The following is a 26,966-nucleotide window of genomic DNA, read 5'->3' on the forward strand; positions in this document are numbered from 1 at the left end:
ATTGGGGGGAAACTTTGTAATGTATCATATAAAAGACAGAAAAGTACTATATAATATAGGCAATAGGTATTGGGGGAAAACTGTAAATATTTAATATGTGATGTGCCATATAAAAGATAGAAAGGCACCATTTAATATAGGTAATAGGCATTGGGGAAAAACTTTGTAATTTATCATATAAAAGATAGAAAGGCACCATTTAATAAAGGTAATGGGTATTGGGGAAAACGATAAACATTTAATATGTAATGTGCCATGTAAAAGATAGAAAAGCACTATTTAATACAGGTAATAGGTATTGGGGAAAATTATAAACATTTATTATGTGATGTGCCATATAAAAGATAGAAAAGCACTATTTAATATAGGTAATGGGTATTGGGGAAAAACTTTGTAATTTATCATATAAAATATAGAAAGGCACCATTTAATAAAGGTAATGGGTATTGGGGAAAACGATAAACATTTAATATGTGATGTGCCATATAAAAGATAGAAAAGCACTATTTAATATAGGTAATAGGTATTGGGGAAAAATTATAAACATTTAATATGTGATGTGCCATATAAAAGAAAAGCACCATTTAATAAATGTAATAGGTATTGGGGAAAAATTATAAACATTTAATATGTGATGTGCCATCTAAAAGATAGAAAGGCACCATTTAATAAAAGTAATAGGTTTTGGGGAAAAATTATAATTATTTAACATGTGATGTGCCATATAAAAATACCATCAGCCCTGGGTGGGGAGGAAGGAGAAGAAGAGAGGCAGAGAGGATTTGCCTGAGCTGTGAGCAAACCACAGCAGCTCCAGAAGAAAATCTTTCCCATAACTTGCAATAACAGACAACAGGAAAAAAAAACGGATTTTTTTCCCTTCGAAAGCACGGCTTGGAGGAGAAATTTTGCCAGCCCCGAGCTGGAGGTGAGAGAAAAGAATCAGGGGAGAGGGGGAGAAGTTGGAAAAGTGCTGGAGCAGGAGTGGGTTGACCTTGGAGCTCTGCAGGTGCCTCCATCCATCCCAAAAATCCCAGGAGAATTCCTCCATCAATCCGCTCTCCAATTCCCACCTTCGCTTTTTTCCAGGTTTTTTTTTTCCCCTTTCTGAGAGGGTCAGCGCTCTCCTCGGGGAAAATAAAATATTTTTCATTGTCTCAAACATGCGATTCTTGCAGTCCGGGTGAGTCAAAAGTCTCCTTTCACCCAAAAAAAAAAAAATAGAATAGAATATCTCAGCAATTCCAGCGTGGTTTTGATGAAAATAAAAACCTCGTCTCGTTCAGTGCCCTCGAATGCTCGCAGCAAAACCAGGCTGCTTTTTGAATTAAAAAATAAATGTACAAACCCACACAAAAGCAACAATTAAGGCCTCAAAAACCTAATTTGGCCCGAGCACTCGGGAGCTGATGGCGAGCTGCCCTGAAATTGGTGTTTTTTTCCCTTTATTTTTGGCTGCCGTATGTTCATTATTGACTTCAGCAGCAAAGGGGTCTCAGTGAAGGAAAAAAAAAGCAAAAAACAATCAGAAAACAAATTTGTGAATGGCAAAAAAAAAAAAAATAATAATAAAAAAAAAATTAAATAAATCAATTTTGGCTCCAGAACAGAACGAGCCTGAGCAACCCACGGGGCCTGGGGGCTGCAAAGTGCAGAAATCATCCCTCAGATTATTTAATCTTCATTTTTCTCCTCAAATAATTCCACTCTCATCTTCCCCCTCAGATTATTTCACCCTAATTTATCCCCAATTGTTTAATCCTCATTTTTGCCCTCAGATATTTTCACCATAATTATTCCCTCAGATTATTTCACCCTCATTTTTGCCCTCAGATCATTTCACCATAATTATTCCCTCAGATTATTTAATCATATTTTTTCCCCTCAGATTATCTCACCATAATTTTTCCCCTCAAATAATTCCACTCTCATCTTCCCCCTCAGATTATTTCACCCTCATTTATCCCCAATTGTTTAATCCTCATTTTTGCCCTCAGATTATTTCACCATAATTATTTCCTCAGATTATTTCACCCTTATTTATCCCCATTTTTTAATCCTCATTTTCGCCCTCAAATCGTTTCACCGTAATTATTCCCTCAGATTATTTAATCCTATTTTTCCCCTCAAATAATTCCACTCTCATCTTCCCCCTCAGATTATTTCACCCTCATTTATCCCCAATTATTTAATCCTCATTTTTGCCCTCAGATCATTTCACCATAATTATTTCCTCAGATTATTTCACCCTCATTTATCCCCATTTTTTAATCCTCATTTTCGTTTCACCGTAATTATTCCCTCAGATTATTTAATCCTATTTTTCTCCTCAAATAATTCCACTCTCATCTTCCTCATCAGATTTTTCACCCTCATTTATCCCCAATTATTTAATCCTCATTTTTGCCCTCAGATCATTTCACCATAATTATTCCCTCAGATTATTTCACCCTCATTTATCCCCAATTATTTAATCCTCATTTTTGCCCTCAGATTATTTCACCCTCATTTATCCCCATTATTTAATCCTCATTTTTGCCCTCAGATCATTTCACCATAATTATTCCCTCAGATTATTTAATCATATTTTTTCCCCTCAGATTATCTCACCATAATTTTTCCCCTCAAATAATTCCACTCTCATCTTCCCCCTCAGATCATTTCACCCTCATTTATCCCCAATTGTTTAATCCTCATTTTTGCCCTCAGATTATTTCACCATAATTATTTCCTCAGATTATTTCACCCTTATTTATCCCCATTTTTTAATCCTCATTTTCGCCCTCAAATCGTTTCACCGTAATTATTCCCTCAGATTATTTAATCCTATTTTTCCCCTCAAATAATTCCACTCTCATCTTCCTCATCAGATTTTTCACCCTCATTTATCCCAATTATTTAATCCTCATTTTTGCCCTCAGATCATTTCACCATAATTATTCACTCAGATTATTTCACCCTCATTTATCCCCATTTTTTAATCCTCATTTTTGCCCTCAGATATTTTCACCATAATTATTCCCTCAGATTATTTAATCTTCATTTTTCTCCTCAAATAATTCCACTCTCATCTTCCCCCTCAGATTATTTCACCCTCATTTATCCCCATTTTTTAATCCTCATTTTCGTTTCACCGTAATTATTCCCTCAGATTATTTAATCCTATTTTTCCCCTCAAATAATTCCACTCTCATCTTCCTCATCAGATTTTTCACCCTCATTTATCCCAATTATTTAATCCTCATTTTTGCCCTCAGATATTTTCACCGTAATTATTCCCTCAGATTATTTCACTCTCATTTTCCCTTTGATTATTTCACTTTCATTTTGCTCTCAGATTTTCCCCTCTCACATTATTTAATCCTCATTTTCCCTCAGATTATTCCACCCTCATTTTCCTCTCCGATTTTCTCTCCCTGTTTTTAATTTTCAAATAATTTCCCCCTCATTTTCCTCTCTGATTTTTTCTCCCTATTTTTAATTTTCAAATAATTTCCCCCTCATTTTCCTCTCTGATTTTTCCCCTCTCACATTATTTAATCCTCATTTTCCCACTGATTATTTCAACCTCATATTATTCCACCCTCATTTTCCTCTCCGATTTTCTCTCCCTATTTTTAATTTTCAAATAATTTCCTCCTCATTTTCCCCCCCGATTTTTTCTCCCAATTTTTAATTTTCAAATAATTTCCCCCTCATTTTCCTCTCAGTTTTTTTCACCCTATTTTTAATTTTCAAGTAATTTCCCCCTCATTTTCCTCTCCGATTTTTTCTCCCAATTTTTAATTTTCAAATAATTTCCCCCTCATTTTCCCCCCCGATTTTTTCTCCCAATTTTTAATTTTCAAATAATTTCCCCCTCATTTTCCCCCCGATTTTTTCTCCCAATTTTTAATTTTCAAATAATTTCCCCCTCATTTTCCTCTCCGATTTTCTCTCCCAATTTTTAATTTTCAAATAATTTCCCCCTCATTTTGCTCTCCGATTTTCTCTCCCTATTTTTAATTTTCAAATAATTTCCCCCTCCGATTTTTCCCCCTCAGATTATTTAATCCTCATTTTCCCTCTCATATTATTTCACCCTCAGATAATTTTATCCTCTTTTTCCTCTCAGATTTTTTCACCCTATTTTTTAATCTTTAAATAATTTCCCCCTCATTTTCCTCTCCGATTTTTTCTCCCAATTTTTCCCTCTCACATTTTCCCCCCTCATTTTCCCCCCGATTTTTTCTCCCTATTTTTAATTTTCAAGTAATTTCCCCCTCATTTTCCCCCCCGATTTTTTCTCCCTATTTTTAATTTTCAAATAATTTCCCCCTCATTTTCCCCCCGATTTTTTCTCCCAATTTTTAATTTTCAAATAATTTCCCCCTCATTTCCCCCCCCGATTTTTTCTCCCTATTTTTAATTTTCAAGTAATTTCCCCCTCATTTTCCCCCCCAAATTTTTCTCCCTATTTTTAATTTTCAAATAATTTCCTCCTCATTTTCCCCCCCGATTTTTTCTCCCTATTTTTAATTTTCAAATAATTTCCCCCTCATTTTCCCCCCGATTTTTTCTCCCAATTTTTAATTTTCAAATAATTTCCCCCTCATTTCCCCCCCCGATTTTTTCTCCCTATTTTTAATTTTCAAGTAATTTCCCCCTCATTTTCCCCCCCAAATTTTTCTCCCTATTTTTAATTTTCAAATAATTTCCTCCTCATTTTCCCCCCCGATTTTTTCTCCCAATTTTTAATTTTCAAATAATTTCCCCCCCGATTTTTTCTCCCTATTTTTAATTTTCAAATAATTTCCCCCTCATTTTCCCCCCCGATTTTTTATCCCAGTTTTCCCCCTCATTTTCAGCATCGTTCCCATCCCAGATGCATCAAGGCTGCCACTAAAATTAGCTCATTTTGGGCAAATTGCTTCTTTTGCAATTCCTCCAGAATAAAAATAAAAAAAAATAAATATATATATATATAAAAATCCCATCTTGAGGCATGACTAAGAGCAGGAATTTTCAGGCTGAGCTCATTCAGTAATTTTGTTTTATTTAAAGAACGCAGGAGCGGCTCTGCAGATGGGAATCCAAAATAAAATCTAAAAAAATCTCCTTAGCTAAAATCTCGTCCCCATGAAACGGCCCTGCCATAATTTTATTTATTTTTTTATTTTACATTTCACTATTTATTTAAATATTTAAATATTTAAATATTCCTATTATAAATATATTTATTTTATTTAAGTGAGGCTTTAGATGGACACAAAGCATTTCCTCAAAGGGGAAAAAAATAATTTTTTTCCATCTGATGCTTCAAATTCCCAATTTTCTGCCTCTCCTCCCTGTTTTTTTTGAAATTTTCCCAGATTTATTTCAGCTCTGTGAAATTCCATGGATCCCATCCCAAAGAATTCCGGGATTTTGGGATCTGGGAGGCTCAGGATCCATCCCGAGGAATTTTGATGGAATTTGGGGATGGAAATTCCGGGGCAACCCTTCCTGGAGTCCCACATTCCCAGGGAATAATTTAATACAAATTATTTTATAATAAATATAATAATAACAATAACAACAACAACAACAAAACAACAACAACAACAATAATAATAATAAATTATTATTAGTAGTAGTAGTAGTAGTAAAAATTGTTTATTTAATAACTTAATACAAATTATTTAATAATAATAATAATAATTATTATTATTATTAGTAGTAGTAGTAGTAGTAGTAAAAATTGTGTTTATTTAATAACTTAATACAAATTATTTAATAATAAAAATTATTATTAGTAGTAGTAGTAGTAGTAAAAATTGTGTTTATTTAATAATTTAATACAAATTATTTAATAATAATTATTATTATTATTACTAGTAGTAGTAGTATTAAAAATTGTATTTATATAATAACGTAATACAAATTATTTAATAATAAATATTATTATTATTATTATTAGTAGTAGTAGTAGTAGTAGTGGTAGTAGAAGTAGTAGTAGTAGTAGTATTAAAAATTGTATTTATTTAATAACATAATACAAATTATTTAATTATTATTATTATTACTAGTAGTAGTATTAAAAATTATATTTAATAATTTAATACAAATTATTTAATAATAAATATTATTATTAGTAGTAGTAGTAGTAATAGTAGTAGTAGTAGTAGTATTAAAAATTGTATATATTTAAAAACTTAATACAAATTATTTAATAAATATTATTATTATTGTTATTGTTGTTGTTATTAATATTATTACAATTAATAATTCCATTTATGTAACACTTTACCACAACTAAGCGGCGTTTAAGTGCAGTAATTCATGCCATATCCAATGTAACCACCTGACACAAATAATCTCCTACTCAACACCACCAACCGGTTTGATCCCTTTAATTAACGCGTTTTTAACGACGGCGTTTGTAACGAGCACGCACGCTGAACTGGTGCAGGTCGGGCATCATGTGCGCCACCTTTAATTAATTAATTAACGCGTTTGTAATGAGCACTCAGGCTGAACTGGTGCAGGTCGCGCTCCAGCCCCACGTTGGGCAGGTCGGGCATCATGTGCGCCACCTTTAATTAATTAACGCGTTTGTAACGAGCACTCAGGCTGAACTGGTGCAGGTCGCGCTCCAGCCCAACTTTGGGCGCCACCTTTAATTACCGTGTTTTTAATTACTGTGTTTTTAATGAATGACTCACACTGAACTGGTGCAGGTCGCGCTCCAGCCCCACGTTGGGCAGGTCGGGCATCATGTGCGCCACCTTTAATTACCGTGTTTTTAATTACCGTGTTTTTAATTACCGTGTTTTTAACGAGCACTCAGGCTGAACTGGTGCAGGTCGCGCTCCAGCCCCACGTTGGGAGCCACCTTTAATTACCGTGTTTTTAATTAACGCGTTTTTAACGAGCACTCAGGCTGAACTGGTGCAGGTCGTGCTCCAGCCCCACGTTGGGCAGGTCGGGCATCATGTGCGCCACCTTTAATTAATTACCGCGTTTTTAACGAGCACTCACGCTGAACTGGTGCAGGTCGCGCTCCAGCCCCACGTTGGGCAGGTCGGGCATCATGTGCGCCGCCTTTAATTAACGTGTTTTTAATTACCGTGTTTTTAATTACCGCGTTTTTAACGAGCACTCACGCTGAACTGATGCAGGTCACGCTCCAGCCCCACGTTGGGCAGGTCGGGCATCATGTGCGCCACCTTTAATTAATTAACGCGTTTTTAACGAGCACTCACGCTGAACTGGTGCAGGTCGCGCTCCAGCCCCACATTGGGCAGGTCGGGCATCATGTGCGCCACCTTTAATTAATTAACGTGTTTTTAACGAGCACTCACGCTGAACTGGTGCAGGTCGCGCTCCAGCCCAACATTGGGCGCCACCTTTAATTAACGTGTTTTTAACGAAGGTGTTTTTAATGAATGACTCACGCTGAACTGGTGCAGGTCGCGCTCCAGCCCCACGTTGGGCAGGTCGGGCATCATGTGCGCCACCTTTAATTACCGTGTTTTTAATTACCGCGTTTTTAACGAGCACTCACGCTGAACTGGTGCAGGTCGCGCTCCAGCCCCATGTTGGGCGCCACCTTTAATTACCGTGTTTTTAATTACCGCGTTTTTAACGAGCACTCAGGCTGAACTGGTGCAGGTCGCGCTCCAGCCCCATGTTGGGCGCCACCTTTATTTAATGTGTTTTTAATTACCGCGTTTTTAACGAGCACTCACACTGAACTGGTGCAGGTCGCGCTCCAGCCCCACGTTGGGTGTCACCTTTAATTACCGTGTTTTTAATTACTGTGTTTTTAATGAATGACTCACACTGAACTGGTGCAGGTCGCGCTCCAGCCCCACGTTGGGCGCCACCTTTAATTACCGTGTTTTTAATTACCGCGTTTTTAACGAGCACTCACGCTGAACTGGTGCAGGTCGCGCTCCAGCCCCACGTTGGGCAGGTCGGGCATCATGTGCGCCACCTTTAATTAATTACCGTGTTTTTAATTACTGTGTTTTTAATGAATGACTCACGCTGAACTGGTGCAGGTCGCGCTCCAGCCCCACGTTGGGCAGGTCGGGCATCATGTGCGCCACCACCTTGAAGCCGCAGTCCTTGGCCAGCTGGAAGCTCTCGCTCACCGCCCGCACCGTGTGGCCCCTGCCCGGGGAAAAGGGGGAAAAATGGGGGAAAAGGGGGGAAAAGTGGGAAAAAAGGGGGGAAAAGGGGGAAAAGGGGGAAAAGGAGGGGGAAAAAAGGGGGAAAAGGAGGGGGAAAAGGGGGAAAATGGGGGAAAAAGGGAGAAAAAAGGGGGGAAAAGGGAAAAAAAGGGGGAAAAAAGGGGGGAAAGGGGGAAAAGGAGGGGGAAAAGGGGGAAAAAGGGGGAAAAGGGGGAAAAAGGAGGGGGTAAAGGAGGGGGAAAAAGGGGGGAAGGGGGAAAAAGGGGGGAAAAGGGGGAAAAGGGGGGAAAAAAGGGGGAAAAGGAGGGGGAAAAGGGGAAAAGGAGGGGAAAAAGGAGGGGAAAAAAGGGGGGAAAAGGGGAAAAAAGAGGGGGAAAAGGGGGAAAAGGAGGGGAAAAAGGAGGGGAAAAAAGGGGGGAAAAGGGGAAAAAGAGGGGGAAAAGGGGGAAAAGGAGGGGGAAAAGGAGGGGGAAAAGGGGGAAAAGGAGGGGAAAAAGGAGGGGAAAAAAGGGGGAAAAAGGGGGGAAAAGGGGAAAAAAGAGGGGGAAAAGGGGGAAAAGGAGGGGGAAAAGGAGGGGGAAAAGGGGGGAAAAGGGGGAAAAAGGGAAAACAAAGCGGGAAAAGGAGGGGAAAAAGGAAGGAAAAGAAGGTGGAAAAAGGAGGAAAATAAAAAGGAACAGGAGGGAAATAAGAAGGATAAGGAGGAGGGAAAAAGTGGGAAAAGGAGGGGGAAAAAGGAGGAAAAGAGGAAAATGAGGGAAAAAAGAAGGAAAAGGAGGGGAAAAAAAGAAGGAAAAGGAGGGAAAAAGGAAGGAAAAGGAGGGGAAAAAAGAAGGAAAACAAGGGGGAAAAAGGAGGAAAAAAGGCAGGAAAAGGAGGAAAATAAGAAGGAAAAGGAGGGAAAAAAAAGAAGGAAAAGAAAGAGGAAAAAGGAGGGAAATAGGAAGGAAAAGAAGGAAAAGCAGTGGAAAAGCAGGAAAATCAGCAGGAAAAGCAGGAAAGGAGGAAAGGAAGAAGGAAAAGCAGGAAAAGAAGCAGAAAAAGCAGGAAAATAAGAAGGAAAAGCAGGAAAAGAAGCAGGAAAAGAAGAAGGAAAAGTCATTCCTGGAATGGAGCCCCAGCCCAGTCAGAATTCCCTGGAATGGTGGCCCTGGAATGGTGGCCCTGACCTGGAATGGTGGCCCTGACCTGGAATGGTGGCCCTGACCTGGAATGGTGGCCCTGACCTGGAATGGTGTCCATGAACCTGGAATGGTGTCCTGGAATGGTGTCCCTGACCTGGAATGGTGTCCCTGACCTGGAATGGTGTCCCTGACCTGGAATGGTGTCCCTGACCTGGAATGGTGGCCCTGAACCTGGAATGGTGGCCCTGAACCTGGAATGGTGTCCTGGAATGGTGGCCCTGGAATGGTGTCCCTGACCTGGAATGGTGTCCCTGACCTGGAATGGTGGCCCTGACCTGGAATGGTGGCCCTGACCTGGAATGGTGGCCCTGACCTGGAATGGTGGCCCTGGAATGGTGGCCCTGAACCTGGAATGGTGGCCCTGACCTGGAATGCTGGCCCTGGAATGGTGTCCCTGGAATGGTGACCCTGAACCTGGAATGGTGTCCCTGGAATGGTGACCCTGAACCTGGAATGGTGTCCCTGACCTGGAATGGTGGCCCTGACCTGGAATGGTGGCCCTGACCTGGAATGGTGGCCCTGACCTGGAATGGTGGCCCTGGAATGGTGTCCCTGACCTGGAATGGTGTCCCTGGAATGGTGTCCCTGGAATGGTGTCCCTGGAATGGTGTCCCTAAACCGGGAATGGTGTCCCTGACCTGGAATGGTGGCCCTGAACCTGGAATGGTGGCCCTGAACCTGGAATGGTGTCCCTGAACCTGGAATGGTGTCCCTGACCTGGAATGGTGTCCCTGACCTGGAATGGTGGCCCTGACCTGGAATGGTGTCCCTGGAATGGTGTCCCTGGAATGGTGTCCCTGACCTGGAATGGTGACCCTGAACCTGGAATGGTGTCCCTGGAATGGTGTCCCTGACCTGTTGGAATTCTCTGGAACGCTGTCCCACCCCACCAGAATTCCCAAGAACATTGTCCCACCCCACCAGGATTCCCAAGAACATTGTCCCACCCCACCAGAATTCCCAAGAACATTGTCCCACCCCACCAGGATTCCCAAGAACATTGTCCCACCCCACCAGAATTCCCAAGAACGTTGTCCCACCCCACCAGGATTCCCGGGATCGCCGTCCCCGTGCCGGACCTGTTGGTGTCGCGGGCCACGTCCTCGTAGACGCTCTGCACGCCGATCTCCAGGCGCGTGCAGCCGTAGCCCAGCATGGCGCTGAGGTGGGGCCGCAGGCAATAGTCCGGCCGCGTCTCGATGGTCATCCCCACGCAGCGGGTGCGGCTCCGCTCCGCGTACCTGAGGAGAAAAATTCACATTTTGGGTCAAAATCCACCAGTTTTGGGGTTTTGGTGGAAACGATGGTCCAGCCACCAGGAGAAATCCCATTAAAATCCACCAATTTTGGGGTTTTTTTGGTGCAACCAATGGTGTGGCCAAGCGTCGATGGTCATCCCCACGCAGCGGCTCCCCTCCGCATACCTGCCCCAAAAAAATATTCACATTTTGGGTCAAAATCCACCAGTTTTGGGGTTTTGGTGCAGGCAATGGTCAGGCCACCAGGAAAATTCACATTTTTGGTCAAAATCCACCAGTTTTGGGGTTTTGGTGCAGGCAATGGTCAGGCCACCAGGAAAATTCACATTTTTGGTTGAAATCCACCAGTTTTGGGTTTTTGGCGCAAGCAATGGTCCGGCCACCAGAAAAATTCCCATTTTTGCTTAAAATCCACCAGTTTAGGGTGTTTTTGGTACAGGCAATGGTTTGGCCACCAGGAAAATTCACATTTTTGTTAAAATCCACCAATTTTGGGTTTTTTGGTACAGGCAATGATCCAGCCACCAGGAAGAATTCACATTTTTGGTTAAAATCCCCAAGTTTGGGTTTTTGGTACAGGCAACGATCCAGCCACCAGGAAAAATTCCCATTTTTGGTTAAAATGCACCAATTTTGTGTTTTTGGTAAAGGCAATGGTTTGGCCACCGAGAAAAATTCACATTTTTGCTTAAAATCCCCAAGTTTTGGGTTTTAAGTGAATTACAGAAGAGTTCCTGGTGCCCTCCAGGTGAGGATTTTTAAGGATTAAAGGTTAAAATTTAATATTTTCCACCTCTCCTGCATGGAAAAATCCCATTTTTGGTTAAAATCCACCCATTTTGGGATTTAAGTGAATTACAGAAGAGTTCCTGGTGTCCTCCAGGTGAGGATTTTTAAGGATTAAAGTTTAAAATTTAACCTTTTTTGGTTTTTTCTGGATTTTTTCCTCCTTTTGTGCCCTTTTAATTACATAAATTTCAAGCAAGAAAAGGAGAAACTTTTTTTGGAAAGGTGGAAAAATCCCAAAGTGGATTTTTTAATGGGAATACCAATTTTTTTAATGGGCAAAAATGATGATTTTTATGATTTTTGGGACGCCTTGAGGAAGAAAAAGATGATTAAGTTCAGCTCCTCATTAAAAAACAATTAAAATCCTGTCAAAATTCATCACTGCTGGAAATAAAACTCTCAGAGCAGAACAAAGAATACAATTTTTCAAACTTCAAAAATAAATAAAAAAATCCCAATTATAATCCTTCAAACTTCAAAAAAAAAAACCGCCAAAAAAATAAAAATTAACGGAGCGGGTTCAGACTCATTAAAAAATAAAAACACCCTTCAAATCTATGGAAAAATCAAAATATTTTGGGGACAGGCTGTCGAAAGAAGGATTATAAATTAAAATTAAATGAGAATAAAATGTCAGGGAAACATTTCCAAGTTTGTGGTTCACTAATCAGAAATGAATTTGATCGCGTCAGGGAAACGACGGCAGAGAGAGCTGCAAAAATGAACAGAAAAAAAGGGGAAAAAACGGTTAAAAAAGCAGAAAAAAATATAATTTAGGTAATTTGGGATAAAGTCCTGTTAACAGCAAAAATTAGAGTGGAAAGAGAGAAAGGAGATTAAAATAATTGATAGATATGAGCGGAAAAGAAACCCTAAAATTAATTTATTTTTGTTAATTTTTCAGTATTTTTATCCCATTTTAACCCCCAGGAACGGCGCTGCCACCCAAAAATTCATTAAAAAAAATCAAAATATGAATTAAAGTGGCTCAGTTAAATCACATTTCAGGCTTAAATAATTCTGAGGTAAAGAAATCCTAAAATTAATTTATTTTCTTTAATTTTTTAATACTCTTATCCCATTTTAACCCCCAGGAACGGCGCTGCCACCCAAAAATTCATTAAAAAAAAATCAAAATATGAATTAAAGTGGCTCAGTTAAATCACATTTCAGGCCTAAATAATTCTGAGGTAAAGAAATCCTAAAATTAATTAATTTTATTTTATTTTTCAATATTTTTATATCATTTTAACCCCCAGCAATGGCGCTGCCATCCAAAAATTCATTAAAAAAAATCAAAATATGAATTCAAGTGGCTCAGTTAAATCACATTTCGGGCTTAAATAATTCTGAGGTAAAGAAATCCTAAAATTAATTAATTTTCTTTAATTTTTTAATATTTTTATCACATTTTAACCCCCAGGAACGGCGCTGCCACCCAAAAATTCATTTAAAAAAAAATCAAAATATGAATTAAAGTGGCTCAGTTAAATCACATTTCAGGCTTAAATAATTCTGAGGTAAAGAAATCCTAAAATTAATTTATTTTCTTTAATTTTTTAATACTCTTATCCCATTTTAACCCCCAGGAACGGCGCTGCCACCCAAAAATTCATTAAAAAAAAATCAAAATATGAATTAAAGTGGCTCAGTTAAATCACATTTCAGGCCTAAATAATTCTGAGGTAAAGAAATCCTAAAATTAATTAATTTTATTTTATTTTTCAATATTTTTATATCATTTTAACCCCCAGGAACGGCGCTGCCACCCAAAAATTCATTAAAAAAAATCAAAATATGAATTAAAGTGGCTCAGTTAAATCACATTTCGGGCCTGACCCAAGCAGGATGTTTGCATGGGCTAATTAACCTCATTTGCATGGACTAATTAACGGCGTTGGCAGGCACTAATTAAGCGCCTGGCCGTAACGAGGAGCGGAACAGAGGGAAAAGTGATTTTTGTTTTATTTTTATTTCCCTTCCCACTGTGGGCAAGGTCTGGAGGGATCCCGACGCTCAATTTGATCATGAAAAATTTATAGAATTAAAAATGTTCTAACAATGATCCATTCTAAAATTTTATAATTATTATTAATTTCAAAATTTTATACTTAGAATGAATTCTGAAATGGTATCATTCTAAAATGTCTATAATTATAATTTTAGATATAATTTCTATAATTTATATCATTATATAGTATATATAAATATATAAATATAATAAATATTATAAATATAATAAATATTATAAATATAATAAATATTAAAAATGTATATAAATGTATAAAATATTATAAATAGATCATATATTTATATTTCTTATATAATATAAAAATTTTATATAAATTTTAATATAGTTTTTATAATGATAAAATTTTGTAATTATTTTCCCCCAAAATTCATCATCGCTGCCTGCTCCCAGGCAGGTCCCGTCTTAGCAAAATAACCAAAAAATCCCAAAATAATTTAAAAAAAAAAAACAAATAAAAGCATTTGTTTTCTCAGCTCCCATCCCTTACATTCACAACAAATGCAATTTAAAGCAAAATTTTTATATTTTTACAAAAAAAACAAATTATTCGCCAGCCGTAACTGCAAACACCCGGATTAATTAATAAATGCCGGAGTGAAATATTCCCAATATTTGCCAATTTTCCAAGGAAAATTCCTGCCTGGAACAGGAGATCTGTTGCCACCGATTTTTATTTAATTTTACCAACCTACGTAAAAAAAAAATAAATGTTTAGAGGGGAAAAAAAAAAAACCCAAACAAGACGAATTTTGGAAAATTTAGGCAAATTTAGGCAAAGTTTGGGAATTGAGATTTCCTTCTTTTCTCAAAAATGCCAAAAAAGGAATTCTACAGCAGAAAATAAGAGAAAAAATGGGTTTGGATATTGGGGGTCCAGGTGATCACGGAGCCCTTTTATCCATCCAAATATTAAAATATTCAAAATATAAATAAATAACAAATAAATATTCATCATTTTGGTCCATCCCATTCCCAAATCCACTCCGGGTCTTCTAAGTGATCCCAGAGCCATTTTATCCATGCAAATATTAAAATATTCAAAATATAAATAAATAACAAATAAATATTCATCATTTTGGTCCATCCCATTCCCAAATCCACTTCCAGATGATCACGGAGCCCTTCTATCCATGCAAATATTAAAATACCCAAAATATAAATAAATAAAAAATAAATATTCATCATTTTGGTCCATTCCCATTCCCAAATCCAATTCCAGATGATCACGGAGCCCTTTTATCCATCCAAATATTAAAATATTCAAAATATAAATAAATAAAAAATAAATATTTATCATTTTGGTCCATCCCGTTCCCCAATCCACTCCGGGTCTTCTAAGTGATCACAGAGTCATTTTATCCACGCAAATATTAAAATACCCAAAATATAAATAAATAAAAAATAAATATTTATCATTTTGATTCTATCCCATTCCCAAATCCACTCCGGGTCTTCTAAGTGATCACAGAGTCATTTTATCCATGCAAATATTAAAATACCCAAAATATAAATAAATAAAAAATAAATATTCATCATTTTGGTCCATCCCATTCCCAAATCCACTTCTAGATGATCACGGAGCCATTTTATCCATCCAAATATTAAAATATTCAACATATAAATAAATAACAAATAAATATTCATCATTTTGGTCCGTCCCATTCCCAAATCCACTTCCAGGTGATCCCAGAGCCATTTTATCCATGCAAATATTAAAATATTCAAAATATAAATAAATAAAAAATAAATATTCATGATTTTGGTCCATCCCATTCCCAAATCCACTTCCAGGTGATCCCAGAGCCATTTTATCCATGCAAATATTAAAATATTCAAAATATAAATAAATAAAAAATAAATATTTATCATTTTGGCCCATCCCATTCCCAAATCCACTTCCAGATGATCACGGAGCCATTTTATCCATGCAAATATTAAAATATTCAAAATATAAATAAATAACAGATAAATATTTATAATTTTGGTCCATCCCATTCCCAAATCCACACCGGGTCTTCTAAGTGATCACAGAGTCATTTTATCCATGCAAATATTCAAATACCCAAAATATAAATAAATAAAAAATAAATATTTATCATTTTGGTCCATCCCATTCCCAAATCCACTTCCAGATGATCACGGAGCCATTTTATCCATGCAAATATTAAAATATTCAAAATATAAATAAATAACAAAAAAATATTCATCATTTTGGTCCATCCCGTTCCCAAATCCACTCCGGGTCTTCTAAGTGATCCCAGAGCCATTTTATCCATGCAAATATTAAAATACCCAAAATATAAATAAATTAAAAATAAATATTTATAATTTTGGTCCATCCCATTCCCAAATCCACTTCCAGGTGATCCCAGAGCCCTTTTATCCATGCAAATATTAAAATATTCAAAATATAAATAAATAACAAATAAATATTCATCATTTTGGTCCATCCCATTCCCAAATCCACTCCGGGTCTTCTAAGTGATCCCAGAGCCATTTTATCCATGCAAATATTAAAATACCCAAAATATAAATAAATTAAAAATAAATATTCATCATTTGGTCCATCCCATTCCCAAATCCACTTCCAGGTGATCCCAGAGCCATTTTATCCGTGCAAATATTAAAATATTCAAAATATAAATAAATAAAAAATAAATATTCATCATTTTGGTCCATCCCATTCCCAAATCCACTCCGGGTCTTCTAAGTGATCACAGAGTCATTTTATCCATGCAAATATTAAAATATTCAAAATATAAATAAATAAGAAATAAATATTCATTATTTTGGTCCATCCCATTCCTCGTTTCGTATGCTAATCACTTCGTATGCAAATCAGTTTTTGTTCCTTTAAATGGGTCGCTGTCCCTTTCTTGGGGAGGGGTCCCCAAAATGAGGAAATAAATGAAATTTTCCTCGTTTTGACCTTTTCTATGCAAATTTGACAAATTAAAACCCGGCCCGGGACACATTTAGGGATGAATCTCTAAAATCTCCACATTTCAAAATCGAGGAGAAAATTCAAATTTTTGTGCAGAAATTTACATATTTGCATCTTTTTGCTTTTTTTTCTCCTTTCGTGCAGCTAAAAGCAGGAAGTCTGGGCAGCAATAATTCCATTTATTTTAATTTTTAATTTTTAATTTTAATTTTAATGAATTGATTTTTTTTTCTCGTTTTTGCCATGCAATTACTTCAGGAAAAAAATGGGAAAAAATAATTTAAAAAAAATCTCATTCTGCTGCCTGATGATCAATAAAACCATTAGGTCGTAACTGTAAAATCAATTTTTCAAGGGAATAATCGATATCGAGTTGCAGGCGTGGGCTAACGAAGGAGGCAGGAAGAAAAAGAAAATTAAAAAATGAAAAATAATTATAATTAAAAAATCATTTTATCTAAAATTACAGAAGAAACGACACAAGATCTTTTATTAAATCCACCCTGAAATTTGATTTTTTTTTTTGAGGGAGACGGCGCTGGGTGAGACGGACACCTCGAATAATAAAAATTAAAATTTCCAGCCCAAAACCAACCATTTCTCAGTTTTCCTGAATAAAAACGCCCCAAATTCAACGCCCCAAATAAATAGAATTTTCCAGCCCAAAAACAACCATTTTTCATTTTTTCTGAATAAAAATGCCCCAAACTGAACGCCCCAAAATTCTGCTGAATAAATTAAATTTTTTAGCCCAAAACAACCATTTTTCATTTTTTCTGAATAAAAATGTCCCAAACTGAACGCCCCAAAATTCTACTGAATAAATTAAATTTTTTAGCCCCAAAAACAACCATTTTTCAGTTTTTCTGACCAAAAACACCCCAAACTCAAAGCCCCAAATGGGAAATTTGGGAAATTTGGGAAATGAGGGAAAGGAGGGAAATGTGGGAAAGGAAATTTGGGAAATGAGGGAAATTTGGGAAATGAGGGAAATTTGGGAAATGAGGGAAATTTGGGAAATTTGGGAAATGTGGGAAATGAAATGTGGGAAATGAGGGAAATGAAATTTGGGAAATTTGGGAAATGAGGGAAATGAAGGAAATTTGGGAAATGAAAGTTGGGAAATTTGGGAGGGGAAATATGGGAAATGTGGGAAATGAGGGAAATGTGGGAAATGAGGGAAATTAAATTTGGGAAATGAGGGAATTGTGGGAAATGAGGGAAATGAGGGAAATGAAGGAAATTTGGGAAATTAAATGTGGGAAATGAGGGAAATGAGGGAAATGAGGGAAATTTGGGAAATGTGGGAAGGGAAATTTGGGAAATTTGGGAAGGGAAATATGGGAAATGTGGGAAATGAGGGAAATGAAATTTGGGAAATTTGGGAAATGTGGGAAGGGAAATATGGGAAATGTGGGAAATGAAGGAAATGCGGGAAATGAGGGAAATTTGGGAAATTTGGGAAGGGAAATATGGGAAATGTGGGAAGGGAAATTTTGGAAATGAGGGAAATGAAGGAAATGCGGGAAATGAGGGAAATATGGGAAATGTGGGAAGGGAAATATGGGAAATGTGGGAAATTAGGGAAATGTGGGAAATTTGGGAAATGAAATTTGGGAAATGTGGGAAGGGAAATATGGGAAATGAGGGAAATGAAGGAAATTTGGGAACTGAAATTTCCACAATCTCGGAACCATTTCCATACCCGAGATTTCCCCAGGGAAAATCCGCGTTGGCGGCTGTGACGGGAGGTTGTGGTTTCACGGGATTTCGGGAATAATTCCATCCCGAGAGGAGCGGGAAGGAGCACGACGTGCTTCGGTGCCCTTAAAAGTCCTTTTTAAACTTATTTCTGCACCAAAACCTCCCCAGCTCCGCATTGCCAGCTTCGGAGCATCCCAAAATTCCCAAATTTCCCGAACCTCGCGGGGCTGCCGGGCGTGTTCCAAAGCCTGGCACCCGCCTGGGAAAAGATGTTGAATAAATTTGTCGGAATCCGTGGTATTGATGATCCTGAGATTGTAAAAAATGATGTTAAATTTGTCAGAATCCGTGGTATTGATGATCCCGAGATTGTAAAAAATGATGTTAAATAAATTTGTCAGAATCCGTGGTATTGATGATCCCGAGATTGTAAAAAATGATGTTAAATATGTCAGAATCCGTGGTATTGATGATCCCGAGGTTGTGGAAAATCCATGTCAGCCCCGCAGCCAAAGCAGAAATCATAAATTGTCTGTGCTGGTTTTTAAAGTTGTTTATTTTTGTTTATTTTTAACGTGTTCTGCTGCCCTGCCAAAGGTCTGTCCTCAGTGGGATGTTACAAACATGAAATACCAGAAACTCCCTGGGCTGGATTTACAATATATTTTTTATATATTTATTTAATACATATATTTACGTATATTTAAATATGTATTTAAATATATAAAAATATATTTAACATATTACAATAATGTGCCAATATTGATCACCTACATTGATCAGCGTGTCCCCGGCCTAAACCCAGTCCCCAGTTTAATGTTACAAACATTAAATACACAAACTCCCTGTGCAATATTTACAATAATATTCCAATATTGATCACCTACATTGATCAGTGTGTCCCCGGCCTAAACCCAGTCCCCAGTTTAATGTTACAAACATTAAATACACAAACTCCCTGTGCAATATTTACAATAATATTCCAATATTGATCAGTGTGTCCCCAGCCCAAACCCAGTCCCCAGTTTAATGTTACAAACATTCAATACACAAACTCCCTGTGCAATATTTACAATAATATTCCAATATTGATCAGCGTGTCCCAGCCAAACCAACAGAAAAATGCCAACACGCAGTGAGACATGGAGGGCGAGGAGAAGAAGCAGAAAAGGACAAGGCACACCCAATTCCCTCCAGCTCGTCCCCTCATCTAAAATCCTAAAATTTTATTTTCACACCCGTGCCACACTTAAATATTAATTAATTGAGCGCTGGTAATTGATGCAGTGAGGTTGGGAACTCTTTTCCCTGGGCAGAGATCACAGCCGGGGTCACAGAGGGACTCTCTGCATTCCCACACAAACCCATTTTCCTCCAAAATTCCGAGCGTTTTCCCGGCTCGTGACGTTGTCACACCTAAAAAATGAATTTCTCTGCTTTTTTTCCCCCCGTGCCTTTCCAGCAAATTGCTGCCGAACACCTTCCAGAGGGAATTCTCCGCTCGTCCTCGTGTCATCTGGCAAAAGCACGACAAGTTCTGCGCTGACCCAAAATCAAATGTTAATTCTGGCATGGGATGGCTGCAAAAGGAGCTTTTTTTTTATTTTTGTTCCAGGCCCACCTGTGCGAGTTTGAACCTGGTGATTATTACCCATTTTTAATTCCTCTCGCGCCGGTGATGTCACAGAGAGAAAACATCATTTTTTGGGTTAATTCCCTCATTCCTCACGCCACCCCGGGGTTAATCCCCTCCTCACTGGCACCGCCCTGCAGCCGTGGATGCCGCATTCCGATTTTCCCGGCAGGCACGACTCAAATTTTGGCGATTTTTTCCCCCCTGGAAAGCAGCTGCCGGAGCAGGGAGATGATTTTGGGGTTGGGTTTTTTGGTTTTTAATGTTCCCCTCAGCTGCGCTCTGCTCGCCTCATTGACGCCCTTTCAGCGGCGCTAAATGAATTTGAAGGAAAACTCATTTTCTGCTGCCGCGGTGGGCGCCGTCGGTGCGGAACGGAGGAAAAAATGAGATTTAATATTGTGGGAATGCAGAGCTGACCCGGGAGGTCTCAGGGGTGAGGACAGAGCCCCCGAGCCCCCGGCTGTGATCTCTGCCCAGGGAAAAGAGTTCCCAACCTCACTGCATCAATTACCAGCGCTCAATTAATTAATAATTAAGTGTGGCACGGGTGTGGAAATAAAATTTTAGGATTTTAGATGAGGGGACGAGCTGGAGGGAATTGGGTGTGCCTTGTCCTTTTCTCCTTCTTCTCCTCGCCCTCCATGTCTCACTGCGTGTTGGCATTTTTCTGTTGGTTTGGCTGGGACACGCTGATCAATATTGGAATATTATTGTAAATATTGCACAGGGAGTTTGTGTATTGAATGTTTGTAACATTAAACTGGGGACTGGGTTTAGGCTGGGGACACACTGATCAATGTGGGTGATCAATATTGGAATATTATTGTAAATATTGCACAGGGAGTTTGTGTATTTAATGTTTGTAACATTAAACTGGGGACTGGGTTTAGGCCGGGGACACACTGATCAATATTGGAATATTATTGTAAATATTGCAGTTTGTGTATTTAATGTTTGTAACATTAAACTGGGGACTGGGTTTAGGCCGGGGACACGCTGATCAATGTAGGTGATCAATATTGGCACGTTATTGCAATATATTAAATATATTTTTATATATTTAAATATATCTTTAAATATATGTAAATATATGTATTAAATAAATATATATAAAATACATTGTAAATCCAGCACAGGGAGTTTCTGGTATTTCATGTTTGTAACATCCCACTGAGGACAGACCTTTGGCAGAGCAGCAGAACACGTTAAAAATAAACAAAAATAAACAACTTTAAAAACCAGCACAGACAATTTATGATTTCTGCTTTCACAACGGGGCTGAAGGACAGAGAGTTTTTACAATCTCAGAATCATCAATACCACGGATTCCGACAGGTTTGGTTCCAGCATCTCCCTTGGGAATTCCCCTTGGGAAAACCAAAACCGTGTGGGTTTGGCTTCCCAAAATTGGATATCTGCCATGGAGGAGCTGCAGTAGGGCGGAAAATGGGATGAGCGATCCCATCCCTGGATGAGGAAGGAAAACTGATGAAATTCCCTTGGGAATTCCCCTTGGAAAAGGCAAAATGGGATGAGCGATCCCATCCCTGGATGAGGATGGAAAACTGATGAAATTCCCTTGGGAATTCCCCTTGGAAAAGCCAAAACTGTGTGGTAGGGGAGATAACGGGATGAGCGATCCCATCCCTGGATGAGGATGGAAAACTGATGGAAAACGGATGAAATTCCCTTGGGAATTCCCCTTGGAAAAGGCAAAACGGGATGAGGGATCCCATCCCTGGATGGGGAAGGAAAGAGGATGGAAAACTGATGGAAAACTGATGAAAAACTGATGGAATTCCCTTGGGAATTCCCCTTGGAAAAGCCAAAACCGTGTGGGTTTGGCTTCCCAAAATTGGATATCTGCCATGGAGGAGGAGCTGCAGTAGGGCGGAAAACGGGATGAGAGATCCCATCCCTGGATGGGGAAGGAAAACTGATGGAAAACGGATGAAATTCCCTTGGGAATTCCCCTTGGAAAAGGCAAAATGGGATGAGCAATCCCATCTCTGGATGAGGATGGAAAATTGATGGAAAAATGATGAAATTCCCTTGGGAATTCCCCTTGGAAAAGCCAAAACCGTGTGGTAGGGGAGATAACGGGATGAGCAATCCCATCCCTGGATGAGGATGGAAAATTGATGGAAAACTGATGAAATTCCCTTGGGAATTCCCCTTGGAAAAGGCAAAATGGGATGAGCGATCCCATCCCTGCATGAGGAAGGAAAGAGGATGGAAAAATGATGAAATTCCCTCGGGAATTCCCCTTGGAAAAGGCAAAATGGGATGAGCGATCCCATCCCTGCATGAGGAAGGAAAGAGGATGGAAAAATGATGAAATTCCCTCGGGAATTCCCCTTGGAAAAGGCAAAATGGGATGAGCGATCCCATCTCTGCATGAGGAAGGAAAGAGGATGGAAAAATGATGAAATTCCCTCGGGAATTCCCCTTGGAAAAGGCAAAACAGGATGAGCGATCCCATCTCTGGATGAGGATGGAAAACTGATGGAAAACGGATGAAATTCCCTTGGGAATTCCCCTTGGAAAAGGCAAAACCGTGTGGTAGGGGAGATAACGGGATGAGCGATCCCATCCCTGGATGAGGAAGGAAAGAGGATGGAAAACTGATGAAATTCCCTTGGGAATTCCCCTTGGAAAAGGCAAAACGGGATGAGCAATCCCATCCCTGGATGAGGATGGAAAGAGGATGGAAAACTGATGAAATTCCCTTGGGAATTCCCCTTGGAAAAGCCAGAACAGGATGAGCAATCCCATCCCTGGATGGGGAAGGAAAGAGGATGGAAAACTGATGAAATTCCCTTGGGAATTCCCCTTGGAAAAGGCAAAATGGGATGAGCGATCCCATCCCTGGATGAGGATGGAAAACAGATGAAATTCCCTTGGGAATTCCCCTTGGAAAAGGCAAAACGGGATGAGCGATCCCATCCTTGGATGGGGAAGGAAAACTGATGGAAAACTGATGGAGAACAGATGAAATTCCCTTGGGAATTCCCCTTGGAAAAGGCAAAACGGGATGAGGGATCCCATCCCTGGATGGGGAAGGAAAGAGGATGGGAAGTTGATGAAATTAAATGACTTTTTTAATTAGCCAGCTTCCCAATAACATCGAACTCCAGCAGGTAAAAGTTGGGAAGTGCAGCAGGAAATGAGCAGCACACCAGGCAGGCAGCTTCGGGATAAAATTCCTTAAATCCCGCAAGATTTACCAAGGGGGAACGGTGACAAATAGTAAATATTTAATAAAATAGTAAATATTTACCGTGCAAATGGTAAATATGGAATGTTTGGGCTCATCCCATTCCAACCTCGACGCCCCAGGCTGCTCCCACCCGGCCTTGGACAATTCCAGGGCTGAGGAATCGGGAAATCGGAGCCTCGGCACGGGCAAAGCTGGACACGACGGAAAATCCGCCTGTTCCTCGGGAATTATCGGCAGCTGCAGAGCTCGGGGAGCAAAAGGGAATTTAGGGAAGGTTTGCTGGGAAAAAAAGGGAATTTAGGGAAGGTTTGCTGGGAAAAAAGGGAATTTAGGCAGGTTTTCTGGGAAAAAAAGGGAATTTAGGGAAGGTTTTCTGGGAGCAAAAGGGAATTTAGGCAGGTTTTCTGGGAACAAAAGGGAATTTAAACAGGTTTTCTGGGAAAAAAAGGGAATTTTTAGGCAGGTTTTCTGGGAACAAAAGGGAATTTTTAGGCAGGTTTTCTGGGAGCAAAAGGGAATTTTTAGGCAGGTTTGCTGGGAACAAAAGGGAATTTAGGCAGGTTTTCAGGGAACAAAAGGGAATTGAGTCAGGTTTTCTGGGAAAAAAAGGGAATTTAAACAGGTTTTCAGGGAACAAAAGGGAATTTAGGGAAGGTTTTCTGGGAACAAAAGGGAATTTAGGCAGGTTTTCTGGGAACAAAAGGGAATTTAAACAGGTTTTCAGGGAACAAAAGGGAATTTAAACAGGTTTTCAGGGAACAAAAGGGAATTTAGGCAGGTTTTCAGGGAACAAAAGGGAATTGAGTCAGGTTTTCTGGGAAAAAAAGGGAATTTAAACAGGTTTTCTGGGAACAAAAGGGAATTTTTAGGCAGGTTTTCTGGAAACAAAAGGGAATTTTTAGGCAGGTTTTCAGGGAACAAAAGGGAATTTTTCGGCAGGTTTTCTGGGAAGGGCTGCAAATCTCTGGGAACAAAAGGGAATTTAAAAAGGTTTTCTGGGAACAAAAGGGAATTGAGTCAGGTTTTCAGGGAACAAAAGGGAATTTAGGCAGGTTTTCTGGGAACAAAAGGGAATTTAAACAGGTTTTCAGGGAACAAAAGGGAATTTAGGCAGATTTTCTGGGAGCAAAAGGGAATTTTAAGGCAGGTTTGCTGGGAACAAAAGGGAATTTTTAGGCAGGTTTTCTGGGAAGGGCTGCAAATCTCTGGGAACAAAAGGGAATTTAAACAGGTTTTCTGGGAACAAAAGGGAATTTAGGCAGGTTTTCAGGGAACAAAAGGGAATTTAAACAGGTTTTCAGGGAACAAAAGGGAATTTAAACAGGTTTTCAGGGAACAAAAGGGAATTTAGGGAAGGTTTTCTGGGAACAAAAGGGAATTTAGGCAGGTTTTCAGGGAACAAAAGGGAATTTAAACAGGTTTTCAGGGAACAAAAGGGAATTTTTCGGCAGGTTTTCAGGGAACAAAGGGGAATTTAGTCAGGTTTTCTGGGAACAAAGGGACTTTAAACAGGTTTTCAGGGAACAAAAGGGAATTTAAACAGATTTTCAGGGAACAAAAGGGAATTTTTCGGCAGGTTTTCAGGGAACAAAGGGGAATTTAGTCAGGTTTTCAGGGAACAAAAGGGAATTTAGGCAGGTTTTCAGGGAACAAAAGGGAATTTAAACAGGTTTTCAGGGAACAAAAGGGAATTTTTCGGCAGGTTTTCTCCCCTCAGAGCTCTGGCTCTCCAACAAGAGCCGCTTCTCTCCGCTGGGGTGTCCGGGGGGATTTGAGGGATGGGCTCGGATGGATCCGGGCGATTCCCAGCGCCGCTCCCTCCTCCAGGGCCCCCATCCCAAAATTGCTGCAATTTGGAGCTCGGAGATCCTCCCTGTCACTCACCCGCTCGTTACGGCGGGAGCTGGCTGTCAAATGATTAAAAAAAAAGGAGCTGAAATTGGTTTTTCCTGCTCAAAATTCCACGGATTTGTCCCTGCCTGGGGAAGCAGCACCTGGGTCAAGGTGGAGCCAAGGGGAGCGGCGGCCCCAGCGTGAATCACCGCGGGGTGACTCAAAGCCTGCCTCCATTTTTGGGGTTTTTTGGGGTTTTTTTGGGATGTTTTTTTTTGTTGCAGTCGTAATTAGCACTCGGGAAGCGCAATTAAGAGCCATTAAAGGAACGAGGTGGGGAATTGCAGGAGCAAGGAGGTGGGATGGGTTTGTTCTGACCTCGCTCTGGGGTCGGTGGGAGGCAGGAACGGAGCTCGTTTCTACCCCACGGGTTTCACAGCACCCAAAAAACGGGGCAAAAACGCCGAATTTTGGTTAAAATGCAGCAGCAGCACGCCCGGACTGCCCTGCAGGGAGCAGAAGTTTGATTTGGATTGGTTCAGAACAGATTTTAACTCTACAAAGCAGCGTTTTTTAAAAGGGGGTTGGTTCCTCGATATTGGAAAAGCAAATTCCGGCGTTGGTGAACCTTCACAATCCCAAAATTCCAGCCTGGGTTGGGTGGGAAGGGACCTGGGAGCTCATCCACCTCCAACCCCAAAAGCTGCCCCGAGCCCAGGATGCTCCAAGCTGGCCTCGGGCACTTCCAGGGATGCAGGAGCAGCCACGAATCCTCTGGGAATTCTGTGCCAGAGGCACCCCGCCCTGACAGCCAAAAATTCCTTCCCAATATCCTGACAGCCAAAAATTCCTTCCCAATATCCTGACAGCCAAAAATTCATTCCCAATATCCCACCCTGACAGCCAAAAATTCCTTCCCAATATCCTGACAGCCAAAAATTCCTTCCCAATATCCCGCCCTGACAGCCAAAAATTCCTTCCCAATATCCTGACAGCCAAAAATTCCTTCCCAATATCCCACCCTGACAGCCAAAAATTCCTTCCCAATATCCTGACAGCCAAAAATTCCTTCCCAATATCCTGACAGCCAAAAATTCCTTCCCAATATCCCACCCTGACAGCCAAAAATTCCTTCCCAATATCCCAGCCTGTCCTAAAAGCCAAAAATTCCTTCCCAATATCCTGACAGCCAAAAATTCCTTCCCAATATCCCACCCTGACAGCCAAAAATTCCTTCCCAATATCCTGACAGCCAAAAATTCCTTCCCAATATCCCACCCTGACAACCAAAAATTCCTTCCCAATATCCTGACAGCCAAAAATTCCTTCCCAATATCCTGACAGCCAAAAATTCCTTCCCAATATCCTGACAGCCAAAAATTCCATCCCAATATCCCACCCTGACAGCCAAAAATTCCTTCCCAATATCCCACCCGGCCCTGACAGCCAAAAATTCCTTCCCAATATCCCACCTGGTCCTGACAGCCAAAAATTCCTTCCCAATATCCTGACAGCCAAAAATTCCTTCCCAATATCCCACCTGACAGCCAAAAATTCCTTCCCAATATCCCGCCCTGACAGCAAAAAATTCCTTCCCAATATCCCGCCCTGACAGCAAAAAATTCCTTCCCAATATCCCAGCCTGCCCTAAAAGCCAAAAATTCCTTCCCAATATCCCACCCTGACAGCCAAAAATTCCTTCCCAATATCCCACCCTGACAGCCAAAAATTCCTTCCCAATATCCCACCCTGACAGCCAAAAATTCCTTCCCAATATCCCACCCTGACAGCCAAAAATTCCTTCCCAATATCCCACCCTAAAAACCAAAAATTCCTTCCCAATATCCCACCTGGTCCTGACAGCCAAAAATTCCTTCCCAATATCCTGACAGCCAAAAATTCCTTCCCAATATCCCACCTGGTCCTGACAGCCAAAAATTCCTTCCCAATATCCCAGCGAGTCCTGACAGCCAAAAATTCCCAAATTCCATTCCCTGGGTCCTGTCCCTCCATCCCTCATCCCAAATTTTCTCCTGGAGGGGCTCTGGGCTCTCCCTGGATCCTTCTCTTCCCAGGCTGGCTCAGGGATGCAGATCCCAAATTCCCCGGATTTCTCCCCAAATCTGGCAGGGATGCAGATCCCAAATTTCCCTGATTTATCCCCAAATCCGGCAGGGATGCAGATCCCAAATTTCCCCATTTCTGCCCA

At 39.9% G+C, this 26,966-nt stretch overlaps 2 protein-coding genes across 6 annotated transcripts in view; both read right to left on the reverse strand.

The window, feature by feature from the left end:
- Window positions 1–26,966, reverse strand: part of ELP3 (elongator acetyltransferase complex subunit 3) — a 111,167-nt gene that overhangs the window by 41,916 nt on the left and 42,285 nt on the right. For all 5 annotated transcript variants that reach the window (XM_085574329.1, XM_085574326.1, XM_085574325.1 and 2 more), the window contains 2 exons: window positions 10,420–10,581; window positions 8,010–8,136 (listed from right to left, as the gene is read on the reverse strand). In XM_085574329.1, the coding sequence (XP_085430455.1) occupies window positions 8,010–8,136; window positions 10,420–10,581 (289 nt within the window). The remainder of the gene's footprint in view (window positions 1–8,009; window positions 8,137–10,419; window positions 10,582–26,966) is intronic.
- Window positions 8,683–10,413, reverse strand: LOC146767757 (uncharacterized). The gene is made up of 2 exons (XM_085574330.1): window positions 9,403–10,413; window positions 8,683–9,339 (listed from the first exon to the last, which is right to left on the reverse strand). Exons 1-2 carry the CDS (start codon window positions 10,339–10,341, stop codon window positions 9,283–9,285), a joined length of 996 nt encoding a protein of 331 aa, XP_085430456.1. The 5' UTR covers window positions 10,342–10,413; the 3' UTR covers window positions 8,683–9,282.

Source organism: Lonchura striata, chromosome 3, assembly GCF_050655825.1.
Source record: "Lonchura striata isolate lonStrDom1 chromosome 3, ASM5065582v1, whole genome shotgun sequence".
NCBI classification, from domain to species: Eukaryota; Metazoa; Chordata; class Aves; order Passeriformes; family Estrildidae; genus Lonchura; species Lonchura striata.